The sequence below is a fragment of the Pristiophorus japonicus genome, chromosome 26, assembly GCF_044704955.1.
Source record: "Pristiophorus japonicus isolate sPriJap1 chromosome 26, sPriJap1.hap1, whole genome shotgun sequence".
In the NCBI taxonomy this organism is placed as follows: Eukaryota; Metazoa; Chordata; class Chondrichthyes; family Pristiophoridae; genus Pristiophorus; species Pristiophorus japonicus.
The window spans coordinates 3,822,882-3,841,468 of record NC_092002.1 but is presented as its reverse complement, the minus strand read 5'-3'; the positions used below and the strand labels follow the sequence as shown (position 1 = coordinate 3,841,468).

Below are 18,587 nucleotides of genomic sequence, written 5' to 3'. Positions count from 1 at the left end.
CCATTCAGCCCCTCGAGCCTGTTACACAGGAACAGCAGGAGGCCCATTCAGCCCCTCGAGCCCGTTACACAGGAACAGGAGGAGGCCCATTCAGCCCCTCGAGTCTGTTACACAGGAACAGGAGGAGACCATTCAGCCCCTCGAGCCTGTTACACAGGTACAGGAGGAGGCCCATTCAGCCCCTCGAGCCTGTTACACAGGAACAGGAGGAGGCCCATTCAGCCCCTCGAGCCTGTTACACAGGAATAGGAGGAGGCCCATTCAGCCCATCGAGCCTCTTACACAGGAACAGGAGGAGGCCATTCAGCCCCTCGAGCCTGTTACACAGGAACAGGAGGAGGCCCATTCAGCCCCTCGAGCCTGTGACACAGGAACAGGAGGAGGCCATTCAGCCCCTTGAGCCTGTTACACAGGAACAGGAGGAGGCCATTCAGCCGCTCGAGCCTGTTACAAAGGAACAGGAGGCCCATTCAGCCCCCTCGAGTCTTTTACACAGGAACAGGAGGAGGTCCATTCAGCCCCTCGAGCCTGTTACACAGGAACAGGAGGAGGCCCATTCAGCCCCTTGAGACTGTTACACAGGAACAGGAGGCCCATTCAGCCCCTCGAGCCTGTTACACAGGAACAGGAGGAGGCCCATTCAGCCCCTCGAGCCTGTTACACAGGAACAGGAGGCCATTCAGCCCCTCGAGCCTGTTACACAGGAACAGGAGGCCATTCAGCCCCTTGAGCCTGTTACACAGGAACAGGAGGAGGCCATTCAGCCCCTCGAGCCTGTTACACAGGAACAGGAGGAGGCCATTCAGCCCCTCGAGCCTGTTACACAGGAACAGGAGGCCATTCAGCCCCCTCGAGTCTTATACACAGGAACAGGAGGAGGCCCATTCAGCCCCTCGAGCCTATTACACAGGAACAGGAGGAGGCCCATTCAGCCCCTCGAGCCTGTTACATTAGGAACAGGAGGAGGCCCATTCAGCCCCTCGAGCCTGTTACATTAGGAACAGGAGGAGGCCATTCAGCCCCTCGAGCCAGTTACATTCGGAACAGGAGAAGGCCATTCAGCCCCTCGAGCCTGTTACACAGGAACAGGAGGAGGCCCATTCAGCCCCTCGAGCCTGTTACACAGGAACAGGAGGAGGCCCATTCAGCCCCTCGAGCCTGTTACACAGGAACAGGAGGAGGCCCATTCAGCCCCTCGAACCTGTTGCACAGGAACAGGAGGAGGCCCATTCAGCCCCTCGAGCCTGTTACACAGGAACAGGAGGAGGCCCATTCAGCCCCTCGAGCCTGTTACACAGGAACAGGAGGAGGCCATTCAGCCGCTCGAGCCTGTTACACAGGAACAGGAGGCCCATTCAGCCCCTCGAGCCTGTTACACAGGAACAGGAGGAGGCCATTCAGCCCCTCGAGCCAGTTACATTCGGAACAGGAGAAGGCCATTCAGCCCCTCGAGCCTGTTACACAGGAACAGGAGGAGGCCCATTCAGCCCCTCGAACCTGTTGCACAGGAACAGGAGGAGGCCCATTCAGCCCCTCGAGCCTGTTACACAGGAACAGGAGGAGGCCCATTCAGCCCCTCGAGCCTGTTACACAGGAACAGGAAGAGGCCCATTCAGCCCCTCGAGCCTGTTACACAGGAACAGGAGGCCATTCAGCCCCCTCGAGCCTGTTACACAGGAACAGGAGGAGGCCTTTCAGCCCCTCGAGCCTGTTACACAGGAACAGGAGGAGGCCCATTCAGCCCCTCGAGCCTGTTACACAGGAACAGCAGGAGGCCCATTCAGCCCCTCGAGCCTGTTACACAAGAACAGGAGGAGGCCCATTCAGCCCCTCGAGCCTGTTACACAGGAACAGGAGGAGGCCCATTCAGCCCCTCGAGCCTGTTACACAGGAACAGGAGGAGGCCATTCAGCCCCTCGAGCCTGTTACACAAGAACAGGAGGAGGCCCATTCAGCCCCTCGAGCCTGTTACACAGGAACAGGAGGAGGCCATTCAGCCGCTCGAGCCTGTTACATTAGGAACAGGAGGAGGCCATTCAGCCCCTCGAGCCAGTTACATTCGGAACAGGAGAAGGCCATTCAGCCCCTCGAGCCTGTTACACAGCAACAGGAGGAGGCCCATTCAGCCCCTCGAGCCTGTAACACAGGAACAGGAGGAGGCCCATTCAGCCCCTCGAGCCTGTTACACAGGAACAGGAGGAGGCCCATTCAGCCCCTCGAGCCTGTTACACAGGAACAGGAGGAGGCCATTCAGCCCCTCGAGCCTGTTACACAAGAACAGGAGGAGGCCCATTCAGCCCCTCGAGCCTGTTACACAGGAACAGGAGGAGGCCCATTCAGCCCCTCGAGCCTGTTACACAGGAACAGGAGGAGGCCATTCAGCCGCTCGAGCCTGTTACACAGGAACAGGAGGAGGCCCATTCAGCCCCTCGAGCCTGTTACACAGGAACAGGAGGCCATTCAGCCCCTCGAGCCTGTTACACAGGAACAGGAGGCCATTCAGCCCCTTGAGCCTGTTACACAGGAACAGGAGGAGGCCATTCAGCCCCTCGAGCCTGTTACACAGGAACAGGAGGAGGCCATTCAGCCCCTCGAGCCTGTTACACAGGAACAGGAGGCCATTCAGCCCCCTCGAGTCTTATACACAGGAACAGGAGGAGGCCCATTCAGCCCCTCGAGCCTATTACACAGGAACAGGAGGAGGCCCATTCAGCCCCTCGAGCCTGTTACATTAGGAACAGGAGGAGGCCCATTCAGCCCCTCGAGCCTGTTACATTAGGAACAGGAGGAGGCCATTCAGCCCCTCGAGCCAGTTACATTCGGAACAGGAGAAGGCCATTCAGCCCCTCGAGCCTGTTACACAGGAACAGGAGGAGGCCCATTCAGCCCCTCGAGCCTGTTACACAGGAACAGGAGGAGGCCCATTCAGCCCCTCGAGCCTGTTACACAGGAACAGGAGGAGGCCCATTCAGCCCCTCGAACCTGTTGCACAGGAACAGGAGGAGGCCCATTCAGCCCCTCGAGCCTGTTACACAGGAACAGGAGGAGGCCCATTCAGCCCCTCGAGCCTGTTACACAGGAACAGGAGGAGGCCATTCAGCCGCTCGAGCCTGTTACACAGGAACAGGAGGCCCATTCAGCCCCTCGAGCCTGTTACACAGGAACAGGAGGAGGCCATTCAGCCCCTCGAGCCAGTTACATTCGGAACAGGAGAAGGCCATTCAGCCCCTCGAGCCTGTTACACAGGAACAGGAGGAGGCCCATTCAGCCCCTCGAACCTGTTGCACAGGAACAGGAGGAGGCCCATTCAGCCCCTCGAGCCTGTTACACAGGAACAGGAGGAGGCCCATTCAGCCCCTCGAGCCTGTTACACAGGAACAGGAAGAGGCCCATTCAGCCCCTCGAGCCTGTTACACAGGAACAGGAGGCCATTCAGCCCCCTCGAGCCTGTTACACATGAACAGGAGGAGGCCATTCAGCCCCTCGAGCCTGTTACACAGGAACAGGAGGAGGCCCATTCAGCCCCTCGAGCCTGTTACACAGGAACAGCAGGAGGCCCATTCAGCCCCTCGAGCCTGTTACACAAGAACAGGAGGAGGCCCATTCAGCCCCTCGAGCCTGTTACACAGGAACAGGAGGAGGCCCATTCAGCCCCTCGAGCCTGTAACACAGGAACAGGAGGAGGCCCATTCAGCCCCTCGAGCCTGTTACACAGGAACAGGAGGAGGCCCATTCAGCCCCTCGAGCCTGTTACACAGGAACAGGAGGAGGCCATTCAGCCCCTCGAGCCTGTTACACAAGAACAGGAGGAGGCCCATTCAGCCCCTCGAGCCTGTTACACAGGAACAGGAGGAGGCCCATTCAGCCCCTCGAGCCTGTTACACAGGAACAGGAGGAGGCCATTCAGCCGCTCGAGCCTGTTACACAGGAACAGGAGGCCCATTCAGCCCCCTCGAGTCTTTTACACAGGAACAGGAGGAGGTCCATTCAGCCCCTCGAGCCTGTTACACAGGAACAGGAGGAGGCCCATTCAGCCCCTTGAGCCTGTTACACAGGAACAGGAGGCCCATTCAGCCCCTCGAGCCTGTTACACAGGAACAGGAGGAGGCCCATTCAGCCCCTGGAGCCTGTTACACAGGAACAGGAGGCCATTCAGCCCCTCGAGCCTGTTACACAGGAACAGGAGGCCATTCAGCCCCTCGAGTCTTTTACACAGGAACAGGAGGAGGCCATTCAGCCCCTCGAGCCTATTACACAGGAACAGGAGAAGGCCCATTCAGCCCCTCGAGCCTGTTACATTAGGAACAGGAGGAGGCCCATTCAGCCCCTCGAGCCTGTTACATTAGGAACAGGAGGAGGCCATTCAGCCCCTCGAGCCAGTTACATTCGGAACAGGAGAAGGCCATTCAGCCCCTCGAGCCTGTTACACAGGAACAGGAGGAGGCCCATTCAGCCCCTCGAGCCTGTTACACAGGAACAGGAGGAGGCCCATTCAGCCCCTCGAGCCTGTTACACAGGAACAGGAGGAGGCCCATTCAGCCCCTCGAGCCTGTTACACAGGAACAGGAGGAGGCCCATTCAGCCCCTCGAGCCTGTTACACAGGAACAGGAGGAGGCCCATTCAGCCCCTTGAGCCTGTTACACAGGAACAGGAGGCCATTCTGGCCCCTCGAGCCTGTTACACAGGAACAGGAGGAGGCCCATTCAGCCCCTCGAGCCTGTTATACAGGAACAGGAGGAGGCCCATTCAGCCCCTCGAGCCTATTACACAGGAACAGGAGGGGGCCCATTCAGCCCCTCGAGCCTGTTACACAGGAACAGGAGGAGGCCATTCAGCCCCTCGAGCCTGTTACACAGGAACAGGAGGACATTCAGCCCCTTCAAGTCTTTTACATAGGAACAGGAGGAGGCCATTCAGCCGCTCGAGCCTGTTACACAGGAACAGGAGGCCCATTCAGCCCCCTCGAGTCTGTTACACAGGAACAGGAGGAGGCCCATTCAGCCCCTCGAGCCTGTTACACAGGAACAGGAGGAGGCCCATTCAGCCCCTCGAGCCTGTTCCACAGGAACAGGAGGAGGCCCATTCAGCCCCTCGAGCCTGTTACACAGGAACAGGAGGAGGCCCATTCAGCCCCTCGAGCCTGTTACACAGGAACAGGAGGAGGCCATTCAGCCCCTCGAGCCTGTTACACAGGAACAGGAGGAGGTCCATTCAGCCCCTCGAGCCTGTTACACAGGAACAGGAGGAGGCCCATTCAGCCCCTCGAGCCTGTTACACAGGAACAGGAGGAGGCCCATTCAGCCCCTCGAGCCTGTTACACAGGAACAGGAGGAGGTCCATTCAGCCCCTCGAGCCTGTTACACAGGAACAGGAGGAGGCCCATTCAGCCCCTCGAGGCTGTTCCGCCATTCAATGAGATCATGGCTGACCTGTATCTTAACTCCATCGGCCTTGGTTCCGTATCCCTTATTCCCCTTATCCAACAAAAATCTGTCAATCTCAGTTGGCCCCCGACCTCAACAACGTTTTGGGGGAAAGAGAGTTCCAGACTCCCACTGCCCTTTGTGTGAACCGGCCTGGCTCTCATGTCCCCACCAGCCCCCGGGGAAATAGATTGTGGATGAAATCCTTTAATCAGCTCCTGAACAGCTGACCAACGCGTCTTGCATTTCCGCCGGACCGACTGACCGGTCACCCGCGGATTCCTGGAGCTGGGCTGCCCCCCAGTGGCCCAACCCGGCCCTGCAGCTCTGAGAGAGAAAGAAAGACTTGCATTTATATAGCGCCTTTCACGGCAAAGCGCTTTACAGCCACTGAAGTACCGTTTGGAGTGTAGTCACTGTTGTAATGTGGGATTGCCCTCGGTGCGGTGACCTCGCTTATGGTGACGTCCAATCCAATCGCCTTGCTGCACAGGCCGAGCTTGGAGCGATACGCGTCACGCTGCTCCTCTGTAGGCCCCGACCTGCTGATGGTCCTCGCAAAATTATACTTAGCACAATTGCAAATGTCCAATTAACTAAAAATGTAAGTTATTTGTAGAAATAAACTCCAGGCAGGCAGTGCATCGCAGTCCCAGCAATCTTATAATATTTGTGTTTGGCAGCAAGTTAGTGAGGAAAAGTGGGGGAGGGGGGCAAATCTTATTGGGAAAAAAGAGATGTTTCCCAGTCAAGCCTCAGGTCTGACTCACTGCTGTGAACTTCCTTTTTTTATCCAGTCATGGGACAGAGCGAGTGTGCTCTGCCTCAGTACTGCCCCTCCGACTGTGCGGGGCTCCCTCAGCACTGCCCCTCCGACAGTGCGGGGCTCCCTCAGCACTGACCCTCCGACAGTGCGGGGCTCCCTCAGCACTGCCCCTCCGACAGTGCGGCGCTCCCTCAGCACTGCCCATCCGACAGTGCGGCGCTCCCTCAGCACTGCCCCTCCGACAGTGCGGCGCTCCCTCAGCACAGCCCCTCCGACAGTGCGGCACTCCCTCAGTACTGCCCCTCCGACAGTGCGGCGCTCCCTCAACACTGCCCCTCCGACAGTGCGACGCTCCCTCAACACTGCCCCTCCGACAGTGCAGGGTTCCCTCAGCACTGCCCCTCCGACAGTGCGGGGCTCCCTCAGTACTGCCCCTCCGACAGTGCGGCGCTCCCTCAGTACTGCCCCTCCGACAGTGCGGGGCTCCCTCAGCACTGCCCCTCCGACAGTGCGGGGCTCCCTCAGTACTGCCCCTCCGACAGTGCGGCGCTCCCTCAGTACTGCCCCTCCGACAGTGCGGCGCTCCCTCAGCACTACGGGGAATTGGAGAAATATTGCAAAGTGCCGCAGTACAGTGGGACCTGGGGGTACTTGTGCATGAAATACAAAAGGATAGTATGCAGGTACAGCAAGTGATCAGGAAGGCCAATGGTATCTTGGTCTTTATTGCAAAGGGGATGGAGTATAAAGGTAGGGAAGTCTTGCTCCAGTTATACAGGTTATTGGTGAGGCCACACCTGGAGTACTGCGTGCAGTTTTGGTTTCCATATTTACGAAAGGATATACTTGCTTTGGAGGCAGTTCAGAGAAGGTTCACTCGGTTGATTCCGGGGATGAGGGGGTTGACTTATGAGGAAAGGTTGAGGAGGTTGGGCCTCTGCTCATTGGAATTCAGAAGAATGAGAGGTGATCTTATCGAAACGTATCAGATTATGAGGGGGCTTGACAAGGTGGATGCAGAGAGGATGTTTCCACTGATGGGGGAGACTAGAACTAGGGGGCATGATCTTAGAATAAGGGGCCGCCCATTTAAAACTGAGACGAGGAGAAATTTCTTCTCTCAGAGGGTTGTAAATCTGTGGAATTCTCTGCCTCAGAGAGCTGTGGAAGCTGGGACATTGAATAAATTTAAGACAGAAATAGACAGTTTCTTAAACGATAAGGGGATAAGGGGTTATGGGGAGCGGGCGGGGAAGTGGAGCCGAGTCCATGATCGGATCAGCCATGATCGTATTAAATGGTGGAGCAGGCTCGAGGGGCTATATGGCCGACTCAAATTTCTTATGTTCTTATGTACTGCCCCTCCGACAGTGCAGCACTCCCTCGGTACTGCCCCTCCAACAGTGTGGCGCTCCCTCAGTACTGCCCCTCCGACAGTGCGGCGCTCCCTCAGTACTGCCCCTCCGACAGTGCGGCACTCCCTCAGTACTGCCCCTCCGACAGTGCGGCACTCCGTCAGTACTGCCCCTCCGACAGTGCGGCACTCCCTCAGTACTGCCCCTCCGACAGTGCGGCACTCCCTCAGCACTGCCCCTCCGACAGTACGGCGCTCCCTCAGCACTGCCCCTCCCTCAGTACTGCCCCTCCGACAGTGCGGCACTCCCTCAGTACTGCTTCTCCGACAGTGCGGCGCTCCCTCAGCACTGCCCCTCCGACAGTACGGCGCTCCCTCAGCACTGCCCCTCCGACAGTGCGGCGCTCCCTCAGTACTGCTCGAGTCTCTCGATTGGGACTTGTACCCACAACCTTCTGACGCAGAGGCGAGAGTGTTAGACACACATATGGGGGAGAAGGGAATAGAGGGTTATGCTGCTAGATTTAGATGAGGAAAGACGGGAGGGGGCTCGAGTGGAGCATAAACACCGGCATGGACAGGTTGGCCTGTTTTTGGGCCGTATATCCCATGTGTAATTTAAAACAAAACAAATCAAAAGTTCTAAACATATTTTATTATAAGTAAGTTGCACATTACAGAAAACAAAATCAAGTTTGAGATTCCCGATCACCTGAGTATTAACCCTACATGTTTAGAGTTTATTTAAGAATCACACACACCCCGCAGTGTAAGAATAGGTTGTCCAGTGACCCCCTCCAGTTCCTGTCCCGTACCCCCCCCTCCCGCGCCCCCCCCCATTTCCAGTTCTCGATCACCGTAACAGTTTAATCTCTGAAATGAGTCTTGGAGCAGCATTTCAAAGTCCCATTTCTTGAGCAATTGATTTGTGAGATTACCGACACCACGGAGAAGATACTCTCCAGATATAAAGTCTGGACACTCTTAGAAGATAGATAATAAAAAAAATCTGAGGTGCAATTCGCAACTGGTGGATCACTCACTGAAAGATTCAGACTCAGAGTCCACGAGGGCCATTTACAGCAAGCCAACCCCAGGGGCCTTGGGAACAGACCCAAACTATGTTGGGCAGGGGGAGGAGAGAGGGAGAGAGAGAGAGAGAGACAGACAGAGACAGAGAGGGAGACACCGAGGGAGAGACAGACGGGGAGTGCAGATCCCTGACCACAACCTTGTGTGATCCAGATTCAAGTCTGCAGCAAGAGCCAGATAGCTCTTTGATTCTTCATTATGTTGGATGGGGACAGTGACATTTAAACAAAAATTTCCTAAATTTTGCACCTGCATCCTGACACACACACAGACACACACACACACACACACACAGACACACACGGACATCCCCCTCCCCTTTTATAGGGGGCACTTGTAAATTATATGATTTTAATGCCCCCCAAAAAAAAAAATCACACACATGGACACAGACTCACACACACTATCACACCCAACACTCCTCTCTCTCTCTCTCTCTCTCTGGTCCGGGCTGGACACAGGATCACGGCTGGTCTACGAGCGGATGCCGATTGGCTGTTGGAAGCAGTATTGGATTACTGGCCAGTGGATCCCATGTGATGAAGAAGCAGAGAATGTACATCAGCAGGAGGGAGGGAGGGTGGGGGGCCCAGTGAGGAGGGAGGGAGGGAGGGAGGTATGGGGGAGGGGGCCCAGTGAGCAGGGAGGGAGGGTGGGGGGCCCAGTGAGGAGGGAGGGAGGGAGGGATGTATGGGGGAGGGGGCCCAGTGAGCAGGGAGGGAGGGTGGGGGGCCCAGTGAGGAGGGAGGGAGGGAGGGAGGGAGGTATGGGGGAGGGGGCCCAGTGAGCAGGGAGGGAGGGAGGGAGGTATGGGGGAGGGGGCCCAGTGAGCAGGGAGGGAGGGTGGGGGGCCCAGTGAGGAGGGAGGGAGGGAGGGAGGTATGGGGGAGGGGGCCCAGTGAGCAGGGAGGGAGGGAGGGAGGTATGGGGGAGGGGGCCCAGTGAGGAGGGAGGGAGGGTGGGGGGCCCAGTGAGGATTGGCGATGAGCCGAGCAGGAATCAGCGAATCAGTCAGTGACCCCACGTCGGGAGCACTGGGCGCTGCAGGCGGCTAATGGATAGATTCCGGCTTTGTTGCTGGCAAACCTCACCTTCACATATTCGACAGATTTTCGGAATGAAGTCAAGTTGTATTTTGACAAATATTGGGGTACCGCACCATGAGGCTGTGATCAGTGCGGGGACTGGGTCGGAGCGTGGAGTGGGGTGGAGGGGTTGGGCTGAAACCTTCCAGATACCGACAGGGCGAGTCCGGAGTGGACATCGCTCCCTGACCGGGTGGGGGGGGCGACATTCCCTGACCTGGCTCCCTCCCCCCTCCCCGTCAGATGGCCGAGAGTTTGAGGCACCTTCAGTTAGCCCCGCCCCCACCAGCGAGTTCAGAAAACAGGAGCAGCAACACACTCTCCCCGATCCCAGCCTCTCCCCCCCGATCTGGGTTTATTATTCAATCCGCTGCCTCCTCCCTCTTCACAGGGAAACCAAATACAATAACCAGGTCATGGATTTGAAGAGCGCCCCCCCCCCCCCCCAATTCGGGCAATTTATGCCCCACCCACATCATTGGAGCATTGGAGAAAGTTTCAACATGTCCCAGTGAGAGAACCATAAAAACTAAAAGGCTGGAAAGTCGGAGGGGGGTGGGGAGGGAGGGGAGTGGGGTCACACCCAGCAAATAAACCCTCAAACCATTGGGGCACAGCAGCCCAGGCTCTGACTGCTCGGAGATTTGGCCGGAATAATTGGGAGTTGATCCTGGGAACTATTAACAAGACCAGCCCGGGAGAATTCCTGCAATTCACAGACCACCCCACCCCACCCGACCCCCACAGATTAAAAGGAGCAATGGGCGACTGGCCACGTTCTCCATCTCCCCACTCCCACCTCCGGCACCTTGCAAACTCTCCGCCCCGCACAGCACCACAAACCCAAGCAGCGAGAGAGATTCCAGCCGGTTGTGTTGAATTGGAGGAAGGGTACACGCCCCCCCCCCGCCCCCAATCCCAGCAAAACTATGTACAGGAACGTTAGACAGAAGAGGAGTTCCCTCCAACAATGTGGTGCATCAGACCAAAGATTGCCCCCTGAGCAAAGATAATGTGTTCCCCCCATTCCCCCCCCCCCAACCAATCTAAGGATGAGTGCATCACAGTCCAAGGATAAGGGGTAAGCCATTTAGGTCCAAGATGAGGAGAAACTTCTTCACTCAGAGACTTGTGAACCTGTGGAATTCTCCACCACAGAGAGTTGTTGAGGCCAGTTCGTTAGATATATTCAAAAGGGAGTTAGATGAGGCCCTTACGGCTAAAGGGATCAAGGGGTATGGAGAGAAAGCAGGAAAGGGGTACTGAGGAGAATGATCAGCCATGATCTTATTGAATGGCGGTGCAGGCTCGAAGGGCCGAATGGCCTACTCCTGCACCTATTTTCTATATTTCTCCTTTCCCAGTCACAGAGTCGATCCCAAAGTTTTTCCCCCAAGCCCGCCAAATGCCTATTGAGAGGCAGGGGGGCGCGGCACGTTAAAATAGACCCTTCATCAAACAAAAAGATTTAAAATTAAAACAAAGTTAGAATGGAAACAAGATAAGAGTTGGCGGACAAAGGTCACGACCTCAGCAAAACCTTGCAGACTAAACAGAGAACCGTTCCCTCCCGCGCGCAGCAAAACTGAACACAGCACGCGAGAATAAAGTGGTAAAATTTGTGGGGGTTTTTTTTTTTGGAAGCGCACTCGAAAAATCACGGCCTGGAGCGAGCCGGAGTTACAGGTTCTCCACGGTATTGATGAGTGTCTCCTTGTCCTCCCGGGACTGGGTACGGTGATAGGAGACCACGTGGTCGGTCTTGGCCAGCTTGATGATGAAGTAAATGACGCCGGCCAACAAGATCAGGACGCAGATCGCCAGCAGAACCACCATGGAGATCGCTGTGGGGGAGAGAGAGAAAGAGGGTCACATCGAGACCATGGCCAGCCGCCCCCCATGCCAAAACCCGCCCGCCCGGCCATTCCACTAATTTAAAAAAAGGGACATTTTACGCAGAGGGTTGTGGGGGTCTGGAACTCGCTGCCTGGAAGAGTGGTGGATGCAGAAACCCTCACCACTTTTAAGAGATGTTTGGATGGGCACTTAAAGTACAGTAACCTGCAGGGTTACGGACTGAGAGCTGGTCATTGGGATTAGACTGGATGACCTTTTGTTGGACGGAGCAGATATAATGGTAAGTACTGCAGGGAATAGAATACGGCCAGGGTGATCTGGACTAGTGTCGATTGCCTGGATGGGTCGGAGAGGAATTTTCCCAGATTTTTTCTCCCTAAATTGGCCTGGGTTTTATCTGTTTTTTGCCTCTCCCAGGAGATCCCATGGCTCCGGTTGGGGTGGAGTGTAGAATGTTTCAGTGTAAGGGGTGTCGCAGTTGTGTGGGGCGGACTGGTTGGGCTGGGTGCTCTTTGCCTTTCCGCCATTGTTCACAGGTTTATATGTAACCTTCAGGGCTGCTGTCCGAGGGCCGTGCGGCTCTTTGTCGGCCGGTGAGGACACGATGGGCCGGAATGGCGGCCTCCTGCCCTGTAAATTTCAATGTTTTAGCTTCTCACCAACCACTCACTGTCAGATTGGGGATTAGGCGGGGGTGGGGGGGGCAGTGGGAAATTGCACAGCGCCCCGTTTGGGGGCGGTACCAGCCGCGAGGGGGGGGAGGGGGGCGCAGCGCCAGGCGACGGACGGTGCAGCACTGCCGTGTAGGCGGGGCCCCTCCCCTTTCATTAAAGGGGAGGGGGAGGTGGGGAGGGGAACACGCGACCATTGCCACACAAGCGGAGCACCAGCAGCAGGGTCGGGGCACCGAACCCGCCATCGGGCAGGCCGGCGGACACAACCGGTAACTCGGGCAACATTTTATTTACAATTCCACCGCCCCCGCGGGCCCTGAAGCGGTCGTTGGCATCGCCCCCATTCCCCCCCCCCGGTAGCCTCGTGGGGCGCTCAAGATTTTCGCTCCGGGTCGTTGCAGATGGTGACACGGCGCGGGGCGCGATGGGTTACCGTCGCCGCCGAACGCCCGCGGAATTTTGAGCGAGTCGTTAACGCGCCTTGCCCAGGCGGAAAATCGTTTGGCCTCCCCCTCCTCCCCTGGGGAGCAAAAATGCCCCGAATCTCTCGCCCTTGGAGTACCCCCCCCCTCCCTGCAAAATGCTGACCGTTATTCCTGCAGGAGACCACCCCTCCCAATTTACCCCCCCCTCCCTGAGATGGCACGCCGTGCCATAGGGAAAAGTAGACTGATGGGAATTCCTTTGAGAAACAATGGAATATTACCAAACTGCTCCCTACCTTGTACATAAAAATACACAAAGGATTGCTCCCTCACTCTCTGCAGCCCCTCCCTCTCTTATGTAAACTGTGACGACCATTTCCCTAATCCCCCAGAAATAGAGAGTCTAGAACCAGGGGTCACACAATCTCAGGATAAGGGGTCGGCCATTTAGGACTGAGATGAGGAGGAATTTCTTCACTCAGAGGGTGGTGAATCTTTGGAATTCTCTGCCCCAGAGGGCTGTGGAGACTCAGTCGTTGAGTATATTCAAGGCTGAGATTGATAGATTTTTTGAAATCAAGGGATATGGGGATCGGGCGGGAAAGTGGAGTTGAGGTCGATGATCAGCCGTGATCTTATTGAATGGCGGAGCAGGCTCGAGGGGCCGAATGGCCGACTCCTGCTCCCAATTCTTAGATGGGAACCCATTCTCTCTGGACTGTAGTCCAGTTTATAATTAATCACAATCACAGTCGTGTCACTGTCAGGAGACGGTGTGAAATGGCCACGAGATCCACCTTCAATCTGGATGACGGAAAATGTCACGCAGATATCGTGTTCCCATAAGTTGATGAGAACATGAAAAACCAGCGCTATTTACCCCATGGGGCCCAGTTTGGCATAATGCTGTTACTTATAATAAAAACATGTCATGAACTGGTCTCCACACTTTGGTGGACAATGAGGTAACTTCCCTCGACAGCAGTCCATTCATTACATTTATCTCCGACTAAATGCTCCATCTGGTAATAGACTAATAACCGCCAACGCAATATATTCTTATCCAATCACTCTCTCTCACGCAGCCTGGCTATCTCCCATGTTGTATATGATGAAGAGATCAGCCTCCATTTTAATCCCAAGCTACTTGAAAGGATTGCAGAGAGTTACGGGCACAAGATCCCATTGTGGAGGCGAGGCAGCTTACCCGAAGCATGGTGGCGGAGTTCGGGATGGTGCTGCTCATCATAGGTCCCATTATCGTCTTCCTTCTCATTACCTACAAAAGATAAAGGAGAAAGAAAGACTTGCATTTCTATAGCGCCTTTCACGACCACCGGACGTCCCAAAGCGCTTCACGGCCAACGAAGTACTTTTTTTTGGAAGTGTGGTCACTGTTGTATTGTGGGAAATGCGGCAGTCAATTTGCGCACAGCAAGCTCCCACAAACAGCAATGTGATAATGACCCAGATTGAGAGATAAATATTGGCCCCGGGACACCGAGGATAACTCCCCTGCTCTTCAGAATAGTGCTGTCGGAGGGGCAGTACTGAGGGAGCGCCGCACTGTCGGAGGGGCAGTACTGAGGGAGTGCCGCACTGTCGGAGGGCAGTGCCGAGGGAGTGCCGCACTGTCGGAGGGGCAGTACTGAGGGAGCGCCGCACTGTCGGAGGGCAGTGCCGAGGGAGTGCCGCACTGTCGGAGGGGCAGTACTGAGGGAGCGCTGCACTGTCGGAGGGGCAGTACTGAGGGAGCGCCGCACTGTCGGAGGGGCAGTACTGAGGGAGTGCCGCACTGTCGGAGGGGCAGTACTGAGGGAGCGCCGCACTGTCGGAGGGGCAGTACTGTGGGAGCGCCGCACTGTCGGAGGGGCAGTACTGAGGGAGCGCCGCACTGTCGGAGGGGCAGTACTGAGGGAGCGCTGCACTGTCGGAGGGGCAGTACTGAGGGAGCGCCGCACTGTCGGAGGGGCAGTACTGAGTGAGTGCCGCACTGTCGGAGGGCAGTGCCGAGGGAGCGCCGCACTGTCGGAGGGGTCATCAAACTGAGGCCCTGTCTGCTCTCAGGTGAACGCAAAAGATTATTCCTTAACCAACGCCACTAAACTAAAGAGAGATTATCTGGGTCAATTATCACGTTGCTGTGTGTGGGAGCTTGCTGTGCGCAAAGTGACTGCTGCGTTTCCCACAATACAACAGTGACTGTACTCCAAAAGTACTTCATTGGCTGTAAAGCGTCCCGAGGTGGTGAAATGCAAGTCCTTTCTTTATTAGGCCAGACCAGGTCAGGACGGCAGATCTCCTTCCTCGAAGGACAGCAATGAGCCGCTGGGGGCTTTTCAGACAGTCAGCAGCTTCCACAGTCAATACTTGCATCTCACAAATGAGCCGCTTCATTGATCGAAACAGGCCGTGGTGGGAATGGAGCTCGCTGGTTGGCCGGTCCGTTACCCGGACCACCAGGGCTCCCGGAGCCCACCCGCCCGGGAGGGAGGTGTTCCAATCGCCGCGGCCGACTCGCCCACTGACCTTTCCTTCCCGAGCATCTGGACAAACACTCGTCCTCGCTGTCGTAGTTGTTCTTGTTGCCGCTACAGCCTCCGTAGGTGAACACTTTGCAGAGCCGAGTGTCGGCATCGTAATGCCATCGCCGGAACGAGGCACGGCATTTACCAGTCAACGCGGGGGCGAAGCAGTAAGCTGTGAGCAACAACAACTGGTGTTTATATAGCGCCGTTAACGTAGTGAAATGTCCCAAGGCGCTTCACAGGAGCGTTATGTGATAAAACATTTGACACTGAGCCGCATTAGTAGAAATTAGGGCAGGTGACCAAAAGCGTGGTCAAAGAGATAGATTTTAAGGAACGTCTTGAAGGACAGGAGAGAGGTAGAGAGGTGGAGAGGTTTAGGGAGGGAGTTCCAGAGCTTGGGGCCCAGGCAACAGAAGGCACGGCCACCGATGGTGGAGCGATTATAATCAGGGATACTCAGGAGGGCAGAATTAGAGGAGCGCAGACATCTAGGAGGGTTCTGGGGCTGGAGGGGATTACAGAGATAGGGAGGGGCGAGGGCCATGGAGGGATTTGAAAACAAAGATGAGAATTTTGAAATCGAGGCGTTGCTTAACCGGGAACCAATGTAGGTCAGCAAGCACAGGGGGTGATGGGTGAGCGGGACTCGGTGCGAGTTAGGACATGGGGCAGCGAGCACAGGGGGTGATGGGTGAGCGGGACTTGGTGCGAGTTGGGACACGGGGCAGTGAGCACAGTGGGTGATGGGTGAGCGGGACTCGGTGCAAGTTAGGACATGAGTCAGTGAGCACAGGGGGTGATGGGTGAGCAGGACTCGGTGCGAGTTAGGACACGGGTCAGCGAGCACAGGGGGCGATGGGTGAGCGGGACTGGGTGTGAGTTAGGACACAGGGCAGTGAGCACAGGGGGTGATGGGTGAGCGGGACTCGGTGCAAGTTAGGACACGGGGGCAGCCGAGTTTTGGATCACCTCTAGTTTACATCGGGTAGAATGTGGGAGGCCAGGCAGGAGTGCGTTGGAATAGTCAAGTCTGGAGTTAAAGGCATGGACGAGGGTTTCAACAGTGGATGAGCTGAGGCAGGGGGCGGAAATGGGCAATGTAACAGAAATGGAAATAGACGGTCTGAGTTATACTGCGGCTATGTGGCCGGAAGCTCATTTCAGGGTCAAATATAACGCCGAGGTCTGAATAGCGGTTGTTACATAGCAATGTAGGGACAGGAGGAGGCCATTCAGCCCCTCGAGCCTGATCCCCGCCCTGTCCCATCCTCTATCCAATGAGATCAGTGCTGATCTGTGTCCTAACTCCATCCACCTGCTTTGGCTCCATATCCCTCATTGCAGTCACACATGCAGAAAAATCTCCTTAATGGGAACTGCATCGCAGCCCAGTCTCATGGACTGCGCGGAGGAGCAGAGTTTGGGGGAAGGGGGAGAGGAACCTGATCCCAGACCAAAATACATCCCTCTCGGTCAGAAGTCCACCGAGCGGCAAGAGGTCGGACACCGCAAGCCGGAGGCTCTGGGCGAGACAGCGTGCAAGGTCAGACATTTTCTTGGGGTGGGTCCCACGTCCCAGTTTCAGGAAAGAAAAAACGCATCAAGTATCCAAAAGGGAGATCAGCAGCATTGCTGCAGGCTGAGTACATCAGAAACATCGTGAGACGTCTCCAGAGACAAGAGGCGATAGGCAGGCCATCTGGTGACCTTGCAGCGCGCCCCCACCCCCCCCCTCCACACCAATCGCCCACCCCTCCCCCACGAAGTGTCCGCTGATCTCTGGGACCAGGGCCCCCAATGGAAAACCCGCATTGTAAATGTTGGTCACTACAGAGAGCGGCCTACCTTCATCATCGGCATTGTCCGGCTGGACCTTTCGTGGCTCTGGGGTGACCGCTGCAAAAAGATTAAACAGCCGCGTTAGACCAGTGAGCTGCACTCAGCTACAAATTGCATTTATATAGCACCTTTAACGTAGCGAGACGTCCCAAGGTGCTTCGCAGACGATTATCAGGCAACATTTGACACCGAGCCGCATAAGGAGATATTAGGACAGATGGTCAAAGAGACAGGTTTTCAGGAGCGCCCGACAGAAGAGAGATAGAGAGGTTTAGGGAGTTCCAGAGCTTGGGGCCCAGGCAACAGAAGGCACGGCCACCGATGGTGGAGCGATTATAATCAGGGATGCTCAGGAGGGCAGAATTAGAGGAGCGCAGACATCTCGGGGGGTTGTGAGGCTGGAGGAGGTTAGAGATAGGGAGGGGCGAGGGCCATGGAGGGATTTGAAAATAAGGATGAGAATTTTAAAATCGAGGTGTTGCCGGACCAGGAGCCAATGTAGGTCAGTGAGCACAGTGGGTGATGGGTGAGCAGGACTCGGTGCGAGTTAGGACACGGGCAGTGAGCACAGGGGGTGATGGGTGAGCGGGACTGAGTGCGAGTTAGGACACGGGTCAGCGAGCACAGGAGGTGATGGGTGAGCGGGACTCGGTGTGAGTTAGGACACAGGGGCAGTGAGCACAGGGGGTGATGGGTGAGCGGGACTCGGTGCAAGTTAGGACACGGGGTCAGTGAGCACAGGGGGTGATGGGTGAGTGGGACTCGGTGCGAGTTAGGACACGGGGTCAGTGAGCACAGGAGGTGATGGGTGAGTGGGACTCGGTGCGAGTTAGGACACGGGGGCAGTGAGCACAGGGGGTGATGGGTGAGTGGGACTCGGTGCGAGTTAGGACACGGGGTCAGTGAGCACAGGGGGTGATGGGTGAGTGGGACTCGGTGCGAGTTAGGACACGGGGCAGTGAGCACAGTGGGTGATGGGTGAGTGGGACTCGGTGTGAGTTAGGACACAGGGGCAGTGAGCACAGGGGGTGATGGGTGAGTGGGACTCGATGTGAGTTAGGACACGGGGTCAGCGAGCACAGGGGGTGATGGGTGAGCGGGACTGGGTGCGAGTTAGGACACGGGGTAGCGAGCACAGGGGGTGATGGGTGAGCGGGACTGGGTGCGAGTTAGGACACGGGGCAGTGAGCACAGAGGGTGATGGGTGAGTGGGACTCGGTGCGAGTTAGGACACGGGGCAGTGAGCACAGGGGGTGATGGGTGAGTGGGACTCGGTGCGAGTTAGGACACGGGGTCAGTGAGCACAGGGGGTGATGGGTGAGTGGGACTCGGTGCGAGTTAGGACACGGGGTCAGTGAGCACAGGGGGTGATGGGTGAGCGGGACTCGGTGCGAGTTAGGACACGGGGTCAGTGAGCACAGGGGGTGATGGGTGAGTGGGACTCGGTGCGAGTTAGGACACGGGGTCAGTGAGCACAGGGGGTGATGGGTGAGTGGGACTTGGTGCGAGTTAGGACACGGGGTCAGTGAGCACAGGGGGT

At 56.6% G+C, this 18,587-nt stretch overlaps 1 protein-coding gene across 1 annotated transcript in view; it reads right to left on the bottom strand.

Annotated features, from left to right (window-relative positions):
* Positions 1-10,759: 10,759 nt before the first annotated feature.
* The window catches only part of spint2 (serine peptidase inhibitor, Kunitz type, 2), a 40,001-nt gene continuing 32,173 nt past the window's right edge, over positions 10,760-18,587 (bottom strand). Inside the window, exons 7-10 of the mRNA XM_070867668.1 lie at positions 17,054-17,104; positions 15,207-15,377; positions 13,885-13,956; positions 10,760-11,565 (exon numbers count right to left, since the gene is read on the bottom strand). Coding sequence (XP_070723769.1) covers positions 11,402-11,565; positions 13,885-13,956; positions 15,207-15,377; positions 17,054-17,104 — 458 coding nt within the window. The 3' untranslated portion in view covers positions 10,760-11,401. The remainder of the gene's footprint in view (positions 11,566-13,884; positions 13,957-15,206; positions 15,378-17,053; positions 17,105-18,587) is intronic.